This window comes from Carcharodon carcharias, chromosome 1 (genome assembly GCF_017639515.1).
Source record: "Carcharodon carcharias isolate sCarCar2 chromosome 1, sCarCar2.pri, whole genome shotgun sequence".
Lineage (NCBI taxonomy): Eukaryota > Metazoa > Chordata > Chondrichthyes > Lamniformes > Lamnidae > Carcharodon > Carcharodon carcharias.
Genome location: NC_054467.1, coordinates 42,962,044 through 42,983,151, shown reverse-complemented (window position 1 = coordinate 42,983,151; position 21,108 = coordinate 42,962,044). Strand labels below are relative to the sequence as shown.

The window sequence follows — 21,108 nt, the reverse complement described above, 5'->3', positions numbered from 1 at the left end:
AATGGGTTAGCTGCATCAGAACTACTGATGGGAAGAAGACTATGCACTCAACTTCCTGTTCTTCCACAGATGCTCATACCATATCACAGAATTGTTATGGTGCAGAAGGAGGCCATTCGGCCAATCTGCACCAGCTCTCCAAATGAGCATTATGACTTTGTGTCATTCTCCTCCCTTTTCCCTGCACCTTTGTTTCTATACAAATAATCGACAAATGTCCTCTTGAATGCCTCAATTGAACCTGCCTCCACCACACTTCTAGGCAGTACATCCAGACTCGAACCACTTGCTGTGTGAAAAAGCTTTTTCTCACATCACATTTGCTTCTTTTGTAAATCACTTTATACCTGTGCCCTCTTGTTCTCGATCCTTTTACGAGTGGGCATAATTCCTCCCTATCTACTCTATCCCAGCCCCCTCATGATTTTGAACACCTCTATCAAATCTCCTCTTAGCCTTTTCAAGGAAAACAGTCCCGACCTCTCCAATCTATCTTCATAACTGAAGTTTCTCATTCCTGGAACCATTCTTGTAAACCTCTTCTGCACTTTCTCCAATGCATTCACATCCTTCCTGTGGCACCCAGAATTGTACACAATACGCCAGCTGAGGTCTAACTAGTGTCTTACATAAGCTCAGCAAAACCTCCCTGCTCTTGTACTCCATGCCTCTATTACTAAAGCCCAGGACACTGTATGCTTTATTAATTGCTTTCTCCACCTGTCCCGTCACCTTCAGTGATCTATGCACATATATATCAAGGTCCCTCTGCTCCTGCACCCCCTTCAGAATTGTACCCCTTATTTTATATTGTCTTTCCATGTTCTTCCTACCAAAATGCATCACCTCACACTTCTCCACATTGAACTTCATCTGTCACCTCTCTGCCCACTCCACCAACTTGTCTATGTTCATTTGAGGTTTATACTGCCCTCCTCACAGTTTACAATGCTTCCAAGTTTTGTAGCATCCACAAACTTTGAAATATTCCCTTGCACACCAAGATCTAGATCACTGATATATATTAGGAAAAGTAAGGGTCCCAATAATGACCCCTGGGGAACTCCGCTACAAATCATTCTCCAGCCCAAAAAATATCCATTGACTATTGCCCTCTATTTCCTTTTCCTCAGCCAATTTTGTGTACACGTTGCTACTGTCCCTTTTATTTCATGAGCTATAACCTTTCTCACAAGTCTGTTGTGTTGCACTGTATTGAATGCCTTTTGAAAGTCCATGTGCACCACATCAACAGTCTGACCTTCAACAATCCTCTCTGCTACCCCTTCGAAAACTCCAGCAAGCTAGTTAAACTCAATTTCCCTTTTAGAGATCATTGCTGGCTTTTCCGAATCAACCCATATTTTTCCACGTGACTAGTAATTCTATCCCGAATAATTGTTTCTAGAAGCTTCCCCACCACTGAAGTTAAACCAACTGGACTGTAATTGCTGGGTTTATTCTTACAACCTTTTTTGAACAAGGGCATAATATTTGCAATTCTCCAGTTCTCTGGCACCTCACATGAGTCTAGGGAAAACTGAAAGATTATGGCCAGTGCCCTTGCAATTTCCACTCTTTCTTCCTTCAATATCCTTGGATGCATCTCATCCGATCCCGGTGCCTTGTCGACTTTAAGTATTGTCAGTTATTATATAACACTTCCTCCTTATCAATTTTGAACCCTTCTAGTGACAGTTTCCTTCTCTGTTTCCGTGGCCTTGGTAGCTCCTGCTTCCTTGTTATAGACAGATGCAAAATGTTCATTTAATACCTCAGCCATGCCTCCTGCCTCCATGTGTAAATCTCCTTTCTGGTTCCTAATCGGCCCCACTCCTCCTTTCACCACCCTTTTACTGTTTGTGTGTTGATAGAAGATTTTGGGATTCTCCTTTACGTTGACTGTCTGTCTTTTCTCATAATCCCTCTTTGCTTCTCATGTTTGCTTCTTCACCTCTCCTTTGAACCCTCTGTATTCAACTTGGTTCGCAATTGTATTTTCTACCTGACAACTGTCATAAGCACACCTTTTCTTTTTTATCTTAATTTCTATCTCGTTCTTCATCCAGGGAGTTCTGAATTTGTTTGCCCAACCTTTCCCTTTTGAGGGAATATAACTTGACAGTGCCTGAACATTTCTTCTATGAGGGTAGCCCATTGTTCAGCTCCAGTTTTTCTCGCTAACCTTTGGGTCCAGTCTATCTGGCCCAGCTCCATTCTTGCCTCACTGAAGTCGGCCCTCCCCTAATTAATTAGTATTGCTCTGGATTTCCCATTGTCTTTTTCAACCTATCTTAAACCCTACGATACAAATATCACTGAATGTTCCCCCACTAGTACTTGATATTCTTGACCCACCTGATTTCCAAGAACCAGGCCTAGCAGTACCTTCTATCATGTTGGACTGGGCACATACTGCTGTAGAAAATTCTCCTGAACACAATCTAGGAACTGTTGCCCCTCTCTGCCCTTTACACTATCACTGCCCCAGTCTACATTCAAGTAATTAAATGTCCCCATTTTAACTACTCTATAATGTTTGCATCTCTCTGTAATTTCCCTGCAGATTTGTTCCTCTACATCCTTCCCACTAGTTGACAGCCTATAGGCCACACCAAGCAATATAATTGCACCCTTAAGATTGGCGGGCAGGCGGCCTTCGCATTTCTCATGAAACCTCATCCACGGGCGGGATGAGATTTCATGAAGGGTTTATAAATCATATAAAATTTTTTATTAAAGTTCATTGACCTGTCCCAGCTCATGTGACACTGTCACATGAGGACACATGCCTGAATAATTTTTTCAAGTTTTCATAATGAAAATAATTTCCCTGAGGCAGCACTGTGCCTCGGGGAGATTTCTGCGCTCTTTCTCGCAGGCCCCCCGCCTGCACAGGGAGTGCTGAGTGCTTCCGGGTACGCGTCACGCTGGGCAGGCCTTAATTGGCCCGCCTGCATAAAATGATGGTGCGCAGCTGATCGTGGACAGTGATCGGCTGTGTGCCCGCTCCCACCCAGCTCGCACAACGGGGAGAAAGTTCTCCCCCTAGATTTGTTTGCCCTACCTTTGCCCTTTGTGGGAATATAGCCTGACCTTGCATGAACTATCTCTTCTTTAAAGGTTAGCCCATGTTCAGCTACTGTTTTTCCTGGCAGAGAGCACAGCCTGAGAGTGATTTAGTCATGATTTTCAAAGAGAATTTGAATAATTATCTGGGAAGAAAACATTTGCAGAGCTACAGGAATAATGGCTGGGCAGTGGGCTGGCACAGACGTGACGGACCAAGTGTGTGCTGTAACTATTCTATGACTATGCAACATTACACATTAACATAACCTCTCTGATTTTCAATAAGATTTTTATGTAGCAATTCACACCTCATTTGGACACAACCTTGTTTAGTCTATCCATTACTATTCTCTTTGGCTGTTGCATCATAAAATCTTTTGCTATTTAATCTCCTCTGACCTGTACCCTACCACAGACCTTCGCTTTTGTTTTTCCTGCCCCCGCCCCACCACCCGTTCCACTGATTTTAAAACTCTTACATTTCTAGCTTCCTTCAGTTCTGATGAAAGGTCATCGACCTGAAATGTTAATTCTGTTTCTCTTCACAGATGCTGCCTGACCAGCTGAGTTTTTCCAGCATTTTCTTTTATTTCAGGTTTCCAGCGTCCGCAGTATTTTATTTTTGTGTTCTGATTTTCAAATCTATCCGCTGCTTTTTTAATGCCGTAAGTAAATTTTGTTTCTTACTTTTCCTACCAAAAAGCACCACTTCACACTCAATTACACTGATCTTGTTTGTTAATTACACAGCCCTTCTCTGTATTAACCACCTGCCCAATTTAATGTTATCTGCAAATTTTGAAATTGTGCTTCCAATTCCCAATTCCAAATCTTTTATACAAATAGATAATTGCAGTGCTCCTAGCACCAATTCTTGTGGAACATCACTTTCTACATTGTGTCAGTCTGAATAGCTACCTCTACTGTTTGTTATTTTGTAGCCAGCTAGCTCTCCTGACATTTCATGTCCTGAACTTGGTCAATAATTTGCTATGCAGTACCTTACCAAAGGCTTTTTGAAAATCCAAGTATATTATGTCTACTCCATTAACCGTGTTTGACCTTTCTATTATTTCTTCAAAGAATTAAATAAGGTTGGTCAAGCCTGACCTTCCCTTTCGAAATGCATGCTGGATACTCTTATTTATGTATAAAGTTTCCAGATGTTTTTCCATTGCACGTTTAAGTCTGTTTTTGATACTTGATGCTAATTGAAATCACAACTTTGACTGGTTTGAACTGGAGTTAATGTATGGTGAACATACATGGTTTTCCTCAAACATCCAAGAAATTGATTAGCTTGCGTCCAGAGGCTGCTGTGACCTGAGACCAGACATCCAATTTACGGTCTTCTGAATTGAATTTGGTGAAGAAGGACTGCTTTCATTTTAGCTATGTTGAAAGATATCTGAAATAAAGACATTTCTTTTTTGTCACAGGATGGAAGGATGGAAACTGCACTTTTATCCTGCTTTAATTCTGATTAACCGTCTGCTTTTAACTCAACCAACAATTATATGAACTGCAACTTAATACATATATGCAAATAGCAATCGGAAACAGCATCAATGTGACAAATTGATTGCTGCATATTCCGGAAAGTCTCTTTTTGCATGTCTGTTGATTATACAAAAATATGTATAATGGGAGATACCAGCCTTTCACATCAAAGGATCAATGTTGTGCTATTAATTAAATCAGGAAATGAATCACCTTCATCTTTCAAGCAGATGAAACAGCAGTTGAGCCTTTGTTTTTTTTAGACTTAGCCATTTATGTGGACATGCTCAATACTGCTTCATGATAAAAGTGCCATTGGGCATGTGCCATTGGGCATATGAACAGTGCAGGAAAGGATGCCTGGCCAGTTTTCTCTTCATCCTATCAAGAGCTGAAGGCTGGCAAAAGAATAAATGTTCACCCTGAAGGGCAGACATTTTTTTCAATATAAACACTTTCATCTGTTATTGATGATTAAGCAGAACACTTCTGACCATATTGGCTTCTTTAATTTTAAGTGCATACATTTGCATATAAGATTAAGGTTTTTGAGTGTGTTGTCACCTTGCAAACCTGTGCCTGTCTTTCCCAGAACTCCGTGTAAGAATCCCTGCGATCAGGTTTATGTTGATATCACAGTACTTGAAATCGCTCTTACCAAAGTCACAGATGACATCCCATGTGACTGCCTCAAAGCTAAACTATCCCTCCTTGTCCTTAATGAGCTGTCCTGCAGCTTTTGACGTAGTTGATCACACCATCATCCTCCTCCCCTATCACTATCATCTAGCTGGGTGCATCTGCACTCACCTGGTTTGATTCTTATTTAACGGTAGCCAGCCTATCTCCTGCGATGACTTCTCTTCCCGCTTTTGGATCGTATCCTCTGGTGTCCCTCAAGGATCTAGCCTCAACTCTCTCATATTTCTCATCTCATTAGAGGCTGAGAATTCTGCAGCACGTAACTCACCTCCTGACTCCCCAAATCCTGTCCACTATCTGCACAGCACAAGTCAGGAGTGTGATGGAATACTCGCCAATTGTCTGATGAGTGGAGCTCCAACAACACTGAAAAGCCAACACCACCCAGGACAAAACAGCCCACTTAATTGGTCCCTGATCCATCACCTTAAACTTTCATTTCCTCCACCGCCAGTGCACAGCGTCAGCACTGTATACCATCTACAAGATGCATGCAGCAATTCACCATTGCTCCTTCATAGCATCGGATAAACAAGTGACCTCAGTCACTTAGAAAGATGAGTGCAGCAGATGCTTGGGAACAACACTACTTGCAGGTTCCCCTCCCAGGTTTCACACCATGCTGACTTAGAACTATGTCACTCTTTTACTGTCACTGGGTCAAAATCTTGGAACTCCCTCCATAATACCACTGTAGGTATACCTACACCACATGGACTGCAGCTGTCCAAGAAGGCAGTCACCACCACCTCCTCGAGGACATTTAGAGATGGGCAATAAATCCTGACTGTTACAGTGATGCCCAGATCCCATGAATGAATTTTAAAAAATCTACTGGCCCATCAGTGATATCATTCGAAAACACGGCATCAGGTTTCACAGACGCTAATGAAACCCAGCTCTACCTGGCCACCGCTTCTTTGAACCCTTGCATTGTTGCTAAATTATCAGACTGCTTATTTGACATCCAGTACTGGATGAACAGAAATTTCCTCCAATTAAGTATTGGGAAGACCAAAGTCATTGTCTTCTGTTGCTGTTACAAACTCTTTTCCCTAGCTACTGGCTCCATCTTTTTTCCTGACACCTGTCTTAGGCTGAACCAGACAGTTTGCAACCTTGGTTTCACATTTGACTCAGAACTGAACTTTCAATTTAATGTTCGCACATCACTAAGACTGCCTATTTTCACCTCTGTAACATTACCCACCTTTGTCCACGCTTCAGCTCCTCTATGCTAAAACCTCATCCCTGCCTTTGTTACCTCTAGACTTGACTATTCAGTGCACTCCTGGCTGGTCTCCCAAGTTTGATCTTGTGTAAAAACATGAGGTCATCCAGCCCTCTGCTGCCCTTGAGCTTACTTGCCCCCAAGTCATATTCACTCATCACCCCTGTGTTTGGTAACCTACATTGGCTCCCACTTAGCAATGCCTCAGTTTTAACATTTTCATCCTTGTTTTCAAATCCTTGGATGCCCTCTAATCAATCAGGATATTTCCCAGTAGTAATGTGGAAAGCAAAATAAAAAATGAGATGCATGTTTGTATAACAATTGTTTTGACAGGAATGTTATGAGCATGCTATATCAACATAATTTATTGTTTTCTAGAACTGAGTTTGCAGTTTTTGAGATACAACTCTTCAAATTTGTCATAACGAGCGTTTTAAATTTTTTAAGGTAGTGTTTTAATATGTGGTTGCTAATTGCTATTCTGGACTTGTGAACTGTGTATTGCATGTTAATTGTGTTTAATTATATGGGTGTGTTGGGCATTAACTGGAGTTTCACTTAAGCCGCTATTAAGAGACACACCAAAGTTGTTGTCATTGGGTTAGGAGAGTGTAAGCTTGTAGTGTGTAATTCTGTGAATAAATATACAAGTGTGTAAATATTATCTTCAGTTTTATCCTTCACCAATTGGCTTTCTCGAATAGAGCATCCACCTCAATTATATCCCTGATGAAGGATAATTTCTAAAGATCTACTTTCTTCACTTTTACTCCATTGCTAATACACATGAACATATGAAATAGGAGCAGAAGTAGGTCATTCGGCCCCTCGAGCCTGTTCCGTCATTCACTAAGTTCATGGCTGATTGTGTTTTGCATTCTACTTTCCCATCTACCCCCGATAACCTTTTGATTCCCTTGCTTAACAAGAATCTATCTACCTCTGCCTTAAAAATATTCAATGACCCCCGCCTCCACTGCCTTTAGAGGCAGAGAGTTTCAAAGTCGCACAACAGTATCATCTCTCCATTTTGCATCCTTTACCTGCAGCTTTTCACCACAGGGCTTTACGTGGATGTCTTGCAGTGTCATCAGAATAAACTATAAATCAGATTCTCAAACACAGTTTTAAAAATTGATATTCCTTTAACTTAACTCCCTGGGTTTGCAATTGGCTTTAGTTGTACATTCCCAGGTATTGTTAGAAATTCATTTTGAAAGAAGTCCAGTGTTTTCTTCAGCAACTATTAACATTTTTAATATTTTAGAGCTATATGTGACTCTTGTGTATTCTTGTTTACAAAGATTTAATACAGGATTGGGCTAGTGATAGCGCCCCTGACATCTACTCGTTTGTTCCATACACTTGGAAGTTGAAAATGATGTTCCATCAGTTTGAGATGGTATGGGCAGCAAACCAACACAACTGGGTAGATTGCTCTACAAAACAACAAGAAAATGGTAAGAAAATATAACCCTTCACAAAATATAGTCAAAACTTGTTATAATTTTGCATACACTTGACTATCAGCTTCATCAGGAGATTAAAAATTACCTGACTGTTGCTGTAGATGCTGATGTTTCCATTTTTAGCTTGCAACTTGAGCTGCTTCAGGTAGTTGTGGTAATGTTTAGGGTAACCTAGACATGTTGATTGCCCTGAACACAATTTAGCAGGACCCTAAAAAGAAAGAGAAGTTCAAGTTTATCTGTGGATTTACTGCATTAGGAAAACTTGCAATTTTTTTTAATTCTTTCATGGGATGTGGGTGTTGCTGGAAAGGCCTGCATTTGTTGCCTATCCCTGATTGTCCTTGAACTGAGTGGCTTGCTCAACCATTTCAGAGAATAGTTAAGAGTCAACCACATATTGTGGGTCTGGACTCGCATGTAGGCCAGACCAGGTAAGGATGGCAGATTTCCTGCCCTAAAGGACATTAATCAACCAGATGGGTTTTTACAACAATGGATGACAGTTTTGTGGTCACCATTACTCAGCTTTATATTTCAGATTTTATTTATTGAGTCCAAATTCCACTGTGGTGGGATTCAAACCTGTGTCCCCAGAGCTTTGGCCTGGGCCGTTGGATTGTTAGTCCAGTGACGTTACCACCATGCCACCATCTGCCCAAAATTGACAATATGAAAGGTACAAAAGGTTGCTTGTAATTTTACAAAACACTTAATTATCAACGAAAAGCACTGGCTTAATTTTATTCTTTCTTTAAATTAAAAAAAAAGCCTTGTAAAATTTGATTCTTGGGCAGACAATATATTCAAGATAATGATTAGAAATAGTTGCTAATAGGGATTTCTATGATACAAAAGCACTTGATGTGTACTTCTGAATGCAAGCCCGTTTTTTCCCTTTATTTGTGAAATATTGGTCATTCTTGAAAAATGAGTGGAACGTTGATTTTCAGTCATAGTTTCTGCTTGTATCTGATATTGAAGTTCTAGTAGTGTTTTGCTTGAGCATTGCGAGACTCCATCTAAAGTAATATATAAATTTTAAATTTCACTTCAGTGGCAAATAGAAAAGGCAAAAGATTTAAATGTTCTCTTCTTTCCCAGACCCTTTTTTTTTTTGTTGCTTGCTTTCTTCTATGTTCTCCTTTAGCATAGGTGGAATATTTCTTGATGGGTGCTGTCAGTGCTTAGTTCACATACTGATTTGCACAATACTTGATCTATTGGTTTCACTAGGAACAAAAACAATAGAAGATAAGTTCATGCTCTCTCCAGGCTATGGTTTGAGCTTGCCACGGTTGAGCTTTGGAGACTGGTGTGCTTAAGTTGCAGCTACTGGTTGTTCACTTGATCTCTTAGCTGCTTAGTAGAAATAGTAAGCTGAATTGGCCTTTTGGTTCAGGCATTGTTTACCTTTCAGGTGGAGATATAATCACTCCATGTGATAGCAAGAAACAGCTGAACGCACTGGATAGTGCAAAGGCTCTGGGCCCTGACAATATTCTGGCAATAGTACTGAAGACTTGTGCTCCAGAACTTGCTGCGCCCTTAGCCAAGCTGTTCCAGTACAGCTGCACACTGGCATCTAGTACTTCTGTACTTCTGAATGCAAGCCCGTTTTTTCCTTTTATTTGTGAAATATTGGCCATTCTTGAAAATTGCCCAGGTATGTCCCACAGAAAGCAGGACAAATCCAATCCAGCCCTATCAGTCCACTCTCGATCATCAGTAAAATGATGGAAGGGGTCATCAACAGTGCTATCAAGCGGTGCTTGCTTAGCAATAACCTGCTCACTGATGCTCAGTTTAGGTTCTGCCATTGTCACTCAGCTCCTGACCTCATTACAGCCTTGGTTCAAACATGGACAAAAGAGCTTAACTCCAGAGGTAAAATGATAGTGACTGCCCTTGACATCAAGGCAGCATTTGACCGAGTGCTGAAGGAGTGCTCAAGGAGCCTTAGCAAAATTTGGAGTCAATGGGAATGGAGGGGGGGGGCCAACTCTCCACTGGTTGGAATCATACCAAGCACAAAGAAAGATGGTTGTCGTTATTGGAGGTCAATTATCTCAGTTACAGGACATCACTGCAAGAATTGCTCAGGGTAGTCCTAGGCCCATCCACCTTCAGCTGTTTCATCAATGACCTTCCTTCCATCAAAAGATCAGAAGTGGCGATGTGCAATCATCAGCAATGTTCAGTAACATTCGCAAGTCCTCAGATAGTGAAGCAGTCCATGTACAAATGCAGCAAGACCAGGACAATATCCAGGCTTGGACTGACAAGTGCCAGGCAATGACCACCTCCAGCCCGAGAGAACCTAACCATTGCTCCTTGACATTCATTGGCATTACCATCACTGAATCCCTCACTATCCACATCCTGGGGGTTACCGTTGACCAGAAAATGAACTGGACTAGCTATATAAACACTGGCTGCAAGAGCAGGTCAGAGGCTAGGAATCCTGTGATGAATAACTCACCTCCTGACTCCCCAAAGCCGGTCCACCATCTACAAGACGCAAGTCAACAATGTGATGGAATCCCCTTTACGTGCCTGGATGAGTGCAGCTCCAACAACACTCAAGAAGCTTGACACCATTCAGGCCCGCTCGAGTGGCACCCCTTCCACAAACATTCACTCTTTCCACCACCGATGGACTGTGCAAAAACTCACCAAGGCCTCTTAGACAGCACCTTCCAAACCACGACCACTACCATCTAGAAGGGCAAGGGCAGCAGATACATGGGAACATCACCGCCTGGAAGTTCCCCTCCAAGCCACTCACCACCCTGACTTGAAAATATATCACCATTCCTTCACTGTTGCTGGGTCAAAATCCTGGAACGCCCTTGCTAATAGCACTATAGGTGTACCTACACCACAGGGACTACAGCGGTTCAAGAAGGCAGCTCACTGTCACCTTCTCAAGGACAATTAAGGATGGGCAATAAATGCTGGCTGAGCCAGCAAAGCCCACGTCCCATAAATGAATTAAAGAAAAGGAAATGGGAGCAGCAGTGGGCCCCTCAAACCTGCTCCGTCATCAACTCTATTTTTTTGCCCTATGCACATATCCCTTGCTGCCCAAAATCATTCAGGTTGTCTTGAGTATATTCATGGACTGAGCACCTGTGACCCTCTGGATATAATCTTTTATTCGAGGCTCTCCAGGCAGTCGAAACAGCCTCTAATCATCAATCTTATCAAATTTTCTGAAGAATTTTATACGTTACAATGAGTTCATCTCCCATTCCTCTAAACTCCAGAGAATATAGGCCTATTCTACTCAAGCTTTCCTCGTAGGACTGTTCCCTCATTCCAGGAATCAATCTATTTATCCTTGCACCTTCTCAAAGGCAACTATATCCTTCTTGAGGTAAGGTCACCAAAGCTGTGTACAGTATTCCAGATGTGGTTTCAAGAAAGCCATGTACAATTGCAGCCAGGCTTATATTTCTTACAATAAAGACCAACATACCATTTGGCTTCCTGATTATTTGCTATATCTGCATGTTAACTTTGTGATTGTTGTACATCCCCAGATCGCTTTGAATAACAACATTTACTGGTGTCTCAGCTTGAAAAAAGAATCTGCCTTTGCATTCTTCCAACCAAAGTGGATAATTTCACGCTTCCTCACATAATCCACTGCCACCTTATTGTTCAATTGCTTAACTGGTCATGTGTCCCTTCAGAGTCTCTACTGCCTCCTCATGGCTTACTTACCCACCTAGCTTTGTATTGTCAGCAAATGTAGACATATTACGCTGGGTCCCTTCATATAATTCATTGATATAGATTGTAAATAGCTGAGAACCAAGCACCAGTCTTTGTGGTACTCCACTAATTAGCGTCTACCAACCCGAAAATCCACTAAGCACTTATCTCTTATTTAGTACCTACTGAATGTCTTCTGAAAATTCATTTATACTGTACCTACTAGTTTCTTATTATCTATCCTACTACTTACACCATTAAAAAAACTAATATTTGTCAAACCTGAATTCCTTTTCATATATTGACTCTACCTAATCATCCTATGATTTTCCAGGTACTCTGTTACTGCATCCTTAAAAACATGTTCTAGCATTTTTTGTACTACTGGTTTCAGGCTAACTGACCTATAATCCCCTATTTTCCCTCTCCCTCCTTTCTTGAACAAGGGGGTTACATATGTTATCTTCCAATTCACCGAAATTATTCCAGAGTCTAGGGAATTTTGGAAGATCAAAGCCACTGCATCCATCATCTCTGCAGCCAGGTTTTAAAATCCATGGGATGTAGGCCATCTGGTCCAGGGAATTTGTTTTTAGTTCCATTAATTTCTCTATGCCATTTGCTTTGCTGTCACATTAAGTTCCTTACTCTCACAGGTAGGGCACAGAGTTCATCCTGTGCCTTGGGAACATTTATCCCTCGAACAACTCTACTAAAACAGATTAGCTGGTCACTTATCTCAGGACATAGCTGTGCACAAATTCGCTGCTGCATTTACCTCCATTAGAACAACAGTGACTATTTTATAAGCACACCATTAGCTGTGAAGTGTTTTGGGATATCCTAAAAATAAGAATGATGCTATAAATGCAAGCTTTTATTCTCGAACTGATTGGCCCTGATATTTACGAAGTGCTAGAATAGAGTAGGAAGGGGGTGGGGAAGGATGTTTGGATGGGATACCACAAAGTATCACTTTGCTGCACCTCTTCAGAAATTAATTGCAGAAGGCTTTTACTTTTTTTCAACAGTGATCCCTCTGGTAAGCTGTCAAAATGAAAGACTGGTTTGCTGCTTTTGGGTGTGTAACCGGGTGGGGAGCAGATGTCATGTAAATCTGACTGCAGGAATGAGACAGGGGTGGGGGTTTGATCGTGTAAAGATAAGTTTGTTGGGGCCTTTGGGAAACATTCCTCCCCTGGCCACAAGCAGCGCAGTAAAAGCGCTTACCTAATGGATTCTGCTTCTCTTGCCCCCTTTTAGCTGCCAAATTCTTGAGGCCCGTGAATCCTGGCCTCTTGAGTTAAAAATAAAAATACTACTAAAATAGAGACATGCAGCCTCCTTAAAATATTTTAATGACTGGCCTACCTCCTGAGAATTGATTGTTTGCATATCGCTTAATTCACCTTTATGAAAACCAGAAGTGAGTGGGTTGAAGGCAGGCTGGGGTTGGGTTTGAGAATTGTAAAATTTTCATCTTCACCCAGTCTGGTCCCACAACTCACCTGTCCTTGGAATTTAAAATTGCTACCAATATCTAACAAGTTACCAGATTGTAAGCCTACATTGTTTTGTCAAAAACTGAAGTTGCTTTTGTGAACAGGCATGTTTAGAACCGTGCACGTAAATCATATATATGTTTACAAAGTGTTCCTGACAGCCAGCCAAAGGAACATTGCTAGGAATTCTGAATGAAAATCTACATGCCCTCTCAGCAGCAAGGATGTGGGATAATTTGAGGATGCGTGTCCCACATTGGTAGCGAACACCACCAAAAAAAATAAATTTGAATTTTGACAATTGTCTGAACTATTCCATAGTTCTGCTAGAAACATTTTGGTAATCCTGAAAATTGTTTTTTTTTTTTTGTGCATGTCACCAAATTTAACAACTAATTTGTGTTGATTTTTGAGAGGATTTTCTTTCCTTCCATTGTTTGGTCTTTCCTCAATAAACACCTTTCTATGCTAATTGGAAGTAGAATCTGCACCCTTATCTGTGCTAATGCTAACTTACAACTGTACATTCAGATGTACAAGATGAGTTATAGAGTGAGTCAAGATATCTGCTATATCAGGAAATGCAGCTTGTGTCCTGCTGTCTGTTGAAATTTGAAGACACTTTTTTCCTTTTCAAATTGTAATGCCAGCTCTCAACACATTCATCATACAGCAGTAAAGTTCTGCTGCATTTCTATCAAATTCAGTGGACCAGAACTTCCGACTAGCGTCGGAAAGTGCTGGCCCGTAAAACTTAGAAGAAATAAATACACACTTAGCTGCATTGTCACTTCCGTTCGCTGGAGCTGCATGGAGCCTGAATCGAAAGAATCCTCACAGGCCCCAGTGAAATCTAGATCCAGTGTATTCAAGGAGGCCATGCCCCCTCGTTTGACAGCACTTTCTGCAGTAAAGCAGGTAAGTTTAAAGGGCCAGGAAAATTGACAGGCCAGGGGAAGGCAAATCTCTAAGGTAAGTAGAAGGATTTGGCGGTTGGGGCGTTCTGGACATCTGTGGGTCTGGGAGTTGGGGGGGTGGTCGGGAGGTCTGTGGATCTGGAGGCTGGGGGGGGTGGTTGTGGGGCCGAGAGGTTTTGGGAAGGTTGGGGTCTGAGGTTGGGGGTGGGGGGAAGTTGGGTTGCTGGATGTCGAGTGTGATGATAGCCCAATGGTGAGGGTTGGGGGGGTGGGGGGGTGGGGGTGGAGTCCCGTAGGGTCGGTGTAACTCTGTGCAGTAGTTAGAAGAGGTTTTAATTCTTCTAACTTTTTCTTGGTAACTATTGGTATAATCTCGGTGGAACCATCTGAAGTTTGCGATTTAAATCGTATTTTCGAATGGTTCCCAGCATGGTGCAATTGTCCAGAGGAAGTTAGCACTTCTGAGCAATTGCTGTGCAAACCCTTGCCTGGGAACTTTCTAGAAGGATTCTCCAGCACGTCTTTGGGGTACCCCGCCAAATCCGCTGGGGAGCGTGCAAGTTATGGGCTAATAATAACTTCAAATATTGGATTAAGTCAGTGTAGTTACAAAAATTTGTAGATATGAAATTGCCTGTGAGGAAGAAAGCAGAAAGTAGTAGTGAACGATTATTTTTGGCCTGGAGGGGAGGATAAAGTGGTGTTCCCCAGGGTTGGTATGAAGACCATTGCTCTTTTTGATGTATATTAATGACCTGGACTTAGGTACAGGGGCACAACTTCAAATTGTTAAGATAATATATAGTTTGGAAATGTGCTCATCATTGGGGAGGATATGGACAGTTTTCAGGAGAAGAAATGGGCTGCTGAAGTGCGCAGACAGATGAGAGATTAAATTTAATGCAGAGGAGTGGGAAGTGAGAGGAAAAATAACGAGAGGCAGTATAAAACTAAATACAATCTTAAAAAGAGAGAGCAGGGACAGAGACATGGGGGCCATGTGCACAGGTCTTTGAACATAGTGGGACAAGTTGATTAAAATTGTTTTTTTTAATCCAAAAATCTATGGGATATTACATTTTCATCAATAAACAAATTCAAAAGTAAGGACGTTATGGTAAATCTTTATAAATCACTGGTTACTCCTCCACTAGGGTATTGCTTCAAATATTGAATACAAAAAGGATGTTTACACCTTGGAGAGGTTGCATCGGAGATTCACTATCATAGTGACATAGATGGAAACTCAGTTATGTGGAGAGACTAGAGAAGTTGCAGGAGATTTAATAGTGGTGTTCAAAATTATGAGGGATTTTCATGGCGTAGATCAGGAGAAACTGTTTCCACTGACAGGCAGACCAGAAGACGAAGACTTAAAATAATTGTCGAAAATCAAGGGAAAATGAAGAATTTTGTTTTTACTTGGCAAGTTTATTATGACCTGGGGCACATTGTTTGAAATGGTGTTGGAAGCAGATTCAATAGGACCTTTCAAACGGGAATTGGATTACAATGTAGAAAGGGGGAAAAATGCAATGTTATGGGAAATTGTGGGATAATTGGTAGCTCTTTCGAAGAACCAGAACAGACATGATGGGATGAATGGTCTCCTCCTGTACTGCAGTTATTTGTCACTTCACTCACTCAAATCTGTGTATCTGATTACTAACTTAACTCCAAATACTACACTAAACTTGTACATAATTTATCTCTTGGGACAAATGCATCCGTAAAAGTTGAAAACAAACATTTTTTAATTTGAAAATTGAATATCTATTCAAGAGTTTTAAGCATTCTGAAATTCGGAAAATTATGAGATTTTTAAAAATTCATTCATGGGAGGAGCTCATCACTGACTGGGCCAGCATTTATTGCCCATCCCTAATTGCCCTTGTTCAGGGGGCATTTAAGAGTCAACCACATTGCTGTGGACCTGGAGTCATATGTAGGTCAGACCAGGGAAGGACAGCAGATTCCCTTCCCTAAAGCACATTGGTGAATCTAACAGGTTTTTACAACAATCGACAATGGTTCCATGGACTTTTAATTGGAGATTTTTGTTTAATTCGAATTCCATCATCTGCCGTGGCAGGATTTGAACCCAGGTCCCCAGAGCAGTATCCTGGGTCTCGGGATTACTAGGCTAGCGACAATACCACTACGCCATCGCCTTGCTAGGTGCCCTGCAACTAAAATCAACTTAAAAGTGCAAATCTCATAACTTTTGTCACTATTTCAGCACAATTTTAAGTTTGAGAAACATTGCGCCTTTGAGAATTATTTTTATTCATTCATGGGATGTGGGTGTCGCTGGCTAGGCTAGCATTTATTGCCCATCCCTAATTACCCTTGAGAAGGTGGTGAGCTGCCTTCTTGAACTGATGCCGTCCATGTGGCCTGGTATATCTACAGTGTTGTTCAGAAGGGAGTTCCAGGATTTTAACCCAGCGACAGTGAAGGAACAGCGATATATTTCCAAATCAGGTTGGTAGGTGGCTTGGAGGGGAACTTCCATGTGGTGGTGTTCCCATGTGTCTTTCCTTGTCCTAGATGGTAGTGGTTGTGGGTTTGGAAGTGGCTGTCTAAGAATCCTTTGTGAGTTCCTGCATGCATCTTATAGATGGTACACAGTGTGTCTGTGGTGGAAGGAGTGAATGTTTGTGGATGGGGTGCAAATCAAGCAGACTGCTTTGTCCTAGATGGTGTCAAGCTTCTTGAGTGTTATTGAAGCTGTACTCATCCAGGTAAATGGAGAGTACTCCTTTACACCCCTGACTTGTGCTATGTAGATGGTGGACAGGCTTTGGAGAGTCAGGAAGTAAATTACTCACTGCAGGATTCCTAGCCTCAGACTTGCCCTTGTAGCCACAGTATTTATGTGATCAGTTCATTTCCTTTTCTGGTCAATGATGACCTCCAGGATGTTAGTAGTGGGGGATTCAGTGATGGTCTTGCCATTGAATGTTAAAGGGCGATGGTTGAATTCTCCTTTGTTGGAGATGGTAATTGCCTGGCACTTATGGGCACGAATGTTACTTGCTACTTGTTACATTGTCCACGTCTTGCTGCATTTGTACATGGACTGCTTTAATATCTGAGGACTCACTAATGTTGCTGAACATTGTGCAATCATCAGTGAACCTCCCCAGCTCTGATCTTAATGATGGAAGGAAGGTCATTGATGAAGCATCTGAAGATGTTTGGGCTGAGGACACTACCCTGGGGAACCCTTGCAGTGATATCTTGGAACTGAGGTGATTGACTCCCTACAGCCAAAACCATTTTCCTTTGTGCTAGGTATGAATCCAACCAGCAGAGATTTTGCCCCCGATTCCCATTTACTCCAGTTTTGGCTAGGGCTCCTTGATGCCACAGGCGGTCAAATGCTTCCTTGATTCCAAGGGCAGTCACTCTCACCTCATCTCTACTCTTTTCAATCAAGGCTGTAATGAGGACAGGAGCTGAGTGGCTCTGGGCAGAATTTTCCCAAATTTGCACCAAGCGTGGTAGTGGGTGGGTAAAACACCCCTTAATGCTTCCCGGAGAGTGCTAGCCATCACTTGGGTGGTCAGACATTAGTAATGGCTGCCCTGTTAACTTGAACCATGGGGCAAGACCGGTCCAAACCGGGATGCTGACATTGCAAGGGGCTGTGAGCACCTGCAGCAGTGGCTGCTACAGTTTTAGCAAGGAGATTGTATAACATGTGCAGCCCAACTGCTTTGCAGCGCAGTGAAGTGCTCATGAATGTGCAGTCTGTGCCGGAGTCATGGGCACCTCTGGAGAACTTGGTGGTACTTTGATGCTTCTGTGTTTCTTGAGTGGGCAGATAAACTCCTACAGATACTGTCATGGATAGATGCATCTGCTGCAGGCAGGTTGGTGAGGATGAGGTTAAATATGTTTTTCTTTCTTGTTGGTTCCCTCATCACTTGCCGCAGACCCAGCCTAGCAGCCACGCCCTTTAGGACTCAGTCAATTGTGGTGTTACCGAGCCACTCTTGGTGATAGACATTGATGTCCCCCAACCAAAGTACATTCTGAGCCCTTGCCACCCTCTGTGCTTCCTCCAAGTGGTGGAGTACCGATTCATCAGCTGAGTGGGGAGGGAGGGGACACGGTACGTGGTATCAGCAGGAGATTTCCTTGCCCAAGATTGAACTGATGCCACAAGACTCCATGGGGTCTGGAGTAGACGTTGAAGACTCCCAAGGCATCTCCCTCCCGACCATATACCACTGTCTGTCCTGGTGGGTTATTTCAATGGGCGTTTAAGAGTCAACCACATTGTTGTGAAGGGCTTTTATGACAATCAACAATGGTTTCATGGTCATCATTAGACTTTTAATTCCAGATTTTTATTGAATTCAAATTCCACCATCTGCTATGGTATGATTCAAACCCAGGTCTCCAGAGTAATATGCTGGGTCTCTGGAATACTAATCCAGTGACAATAACACTACACCACTACCTCCTATTGAAATGATTCAGTTAAAAATGTCTGACCTGGATATTGATTTGAGAGTTTGTTCAGATTACAAGTTGATCTGAAGTGGTGTCTTTCATGTTAGCACATGTAGGATGTATCTGAGCTCCCCACATAAACCACGTAATTGGAACGGACCTAGGGGTAGTGAGGCCTCATTATGCAAACCACTGGAATGAAGTTAAGAAATTTTTTTTCAAAATCCTCCTTGACATGGTGAAACATATTGTACTAAAAATACACATGAGTTTCCATTCTGTATGATCATCATAGCCATATCAACTAGGTGGATATTCTTTCTTTGACCAATGATTTTACAAATTTATTTACAAACGTCAAAAATTTTCATGATTTTGCCAGGTATAATAGGAGCTGTTCAAGCTCAATGGCAACTATCAGGTACAGAACAGACAATTTCTCCAGAGTCAGGTAATCAAGCTAATGTGCTGAATGAACAGTTCAATTTTGTGGTGTATCATGCCTTAAGGACTTATCTTCATTGGCACATTTCCAATACATAATAATGTTATAATGTTCAGCAGGATACTTAAATCTTTCCTGCTATTATTCTGAATTTCAAGGGCCCCTTGATAAATATAAAGTTCCATTGATTACTTGCAATCACCAATCACGTTATGAGAAAACAATGGTAAGGTGCATGCAATAGTCATCAAAAAATAAAAAGGCTCAAATTTAGCGGTATGGCTAACCTTGAGCATTAAGATTATTTTGGAACTTAATTCCTAAGTTTGTGGCCTGACTTTGTCAGCTGTAACCCAATAATTTTAAGAGGTTAAAAAAAATCCACATTGGTTTTGGTATGTGCTTTTGCAAGAGAGATTGGATGGAAACTGAGGCTGTGTCTAAGATATTTGAGAAGGCAGGTTAAAATTCCAGTCATCTTAATGACTTGAATTAAAGTAGTGCCATTGGCATTCCACTGGTATTGATTTGTGCACACCAACATTTTAACAAAGAGAAAAACTGAACATACGCTGCTGAAACTTTTTCATTTGGTGCCTCTTATTACTTTTTTTTTTGTTTTGAACTGAATATAGCATTGTCTAGGCCTGTCAACATGTAAATTTAATTCTGTCCCTTTGCCAAGTTGAGTTGATTCAATTTTGTTTGAAAACAGAGCTTGGAAAGTATCAGGAAATGCAAGGTTCAAAAGTTGATATTCAAGTAGAGAGTTTGTTTCTGTTTTGTGATTATGTTCAAAACTTCTATGTTGTGGGACAAAGCTTTCAATTGTATGCAGGAAATCTTGTTTACTTAAAGACTTCAACAGACTCTCAACCAGTTTTAATATAATCAGTAGTCTTCAGGGATTTCTAATTTCAATACTGTTGTTATTCTTTTGCAGTATATTTAGCAGCATGTGGAGAAACACTGAACATTGACTTCTCATTACCTTTCAATGACTTTGTCCCTGAAACATGCAACACAAAATTTTGTTTGAAGGTATGTTCCACTTTATTTGGATTGCTACTCAACAATAATTGTTTAATATTATTGTAAATGTGATGTAACATTATAAAACAGCCTCACACCATGAAAAATTGGCAAATGTTGTTTGAATAGCAAGCACAGAGCCTTCTAACATTGAAAGATTTAAGTTGCTCATGTTTTCCAGGTGTAAATTGAAAGGGTAAGTACAGAGTCCATTGATGTTCTTGTTATGTAAATTATGTGATGCCCAAAAAAAATTTTTTGCTTGGCTTTTAAAATTCTTTTCCCAGATTTTGTGATCTAACTATCAAGCAGGTAATAATTATCAACCAGTATTTGAGTAACCAATAACCTTTGGAAAGCTGCACAACCACTTCTAAATATAAACATTTGCAGAATGCTCCTCGACTATGTTCTCATAATAAGCTTGAAGATGTGTATGTAACCTATTTTGAACCTTTCAGTGTATTTTTTGGTAGATGACAAACCCCCTGGTAAAATGGACATGAGGAAAAAGCTTACCATAATTTATAATTTATAATCTATAATCTAATACTGTTGGTAGATGAATAGGAATTTGAATATTAGTATTTGGTAAGCATTAAATTAAAAAAATAAATAAATTTCTTGGTGTTACTCTCATGGCCTATATGGTCCATTGGACTACCTTTAAATTTTGATTGACGAAGGTTATGGGGAAAGTTGACTTTTTTGATTAAAAGATCTAATTGCCTCTGTGGTGTGAATTTTCCCACCCTTCAATTTAGAAGAGAGTCTGGAAGAGAAAGGATTATTTTACTTCACTATGTTTTAAGGAAAAAATAATGTTTTGAGCATTGAATTTTAGTCATGCTACTTTATTCTTAATGCCAGTCCATATGTTAAAATTTACCTTCATTGTTAAGTGTAATTTATGATTTCCAAAATTCCAAAGTTCTAGAATGGCCCCAGCAGATTGGAAGTTAGCATATGTAACTCCACTATTAAGAAAGGAGGGATAGAGAAAACAGGAAACTGTAGGCCACTTAGCCTGACATTAGTTGTCAGGTAAATG

At 41.1% G+C, this 21,108-nt stretch overlaps 1 protein-coding gene across 8 annotated transcripts in view; it reads left to right on the top strand.

Moving 5' to 3' along the window:
• The window catches only part of kiaa1109 (KIAA1109 ortholog), a 527,093-nt gene that overhangs the window by 155,788 nt on the left and 350,197 nt on the right, over nt 1-21,108 (top strand). For all 8 annotated transcript variants that reach the window (XR_005944164.1, XM_041196895.1, XM_041196846.1 and 5 more), the window contains exons 15-16: nt 7,813-7,968; nt 19,969-20,066. Coding sequence is in view for 7 of the 8 variants with exons in the window: in XM_041196895.1 (XP_041052829.1) it covers nt 7,813-7,968; nt 19,969-20,066 (254 nt within the window). In the remaining variant the exon portion in view is untranslated. The remainder of the gene's footprint in view (nt 1-7,812; nt 7,969-19,968; nt 20,067-21,108) is intronic.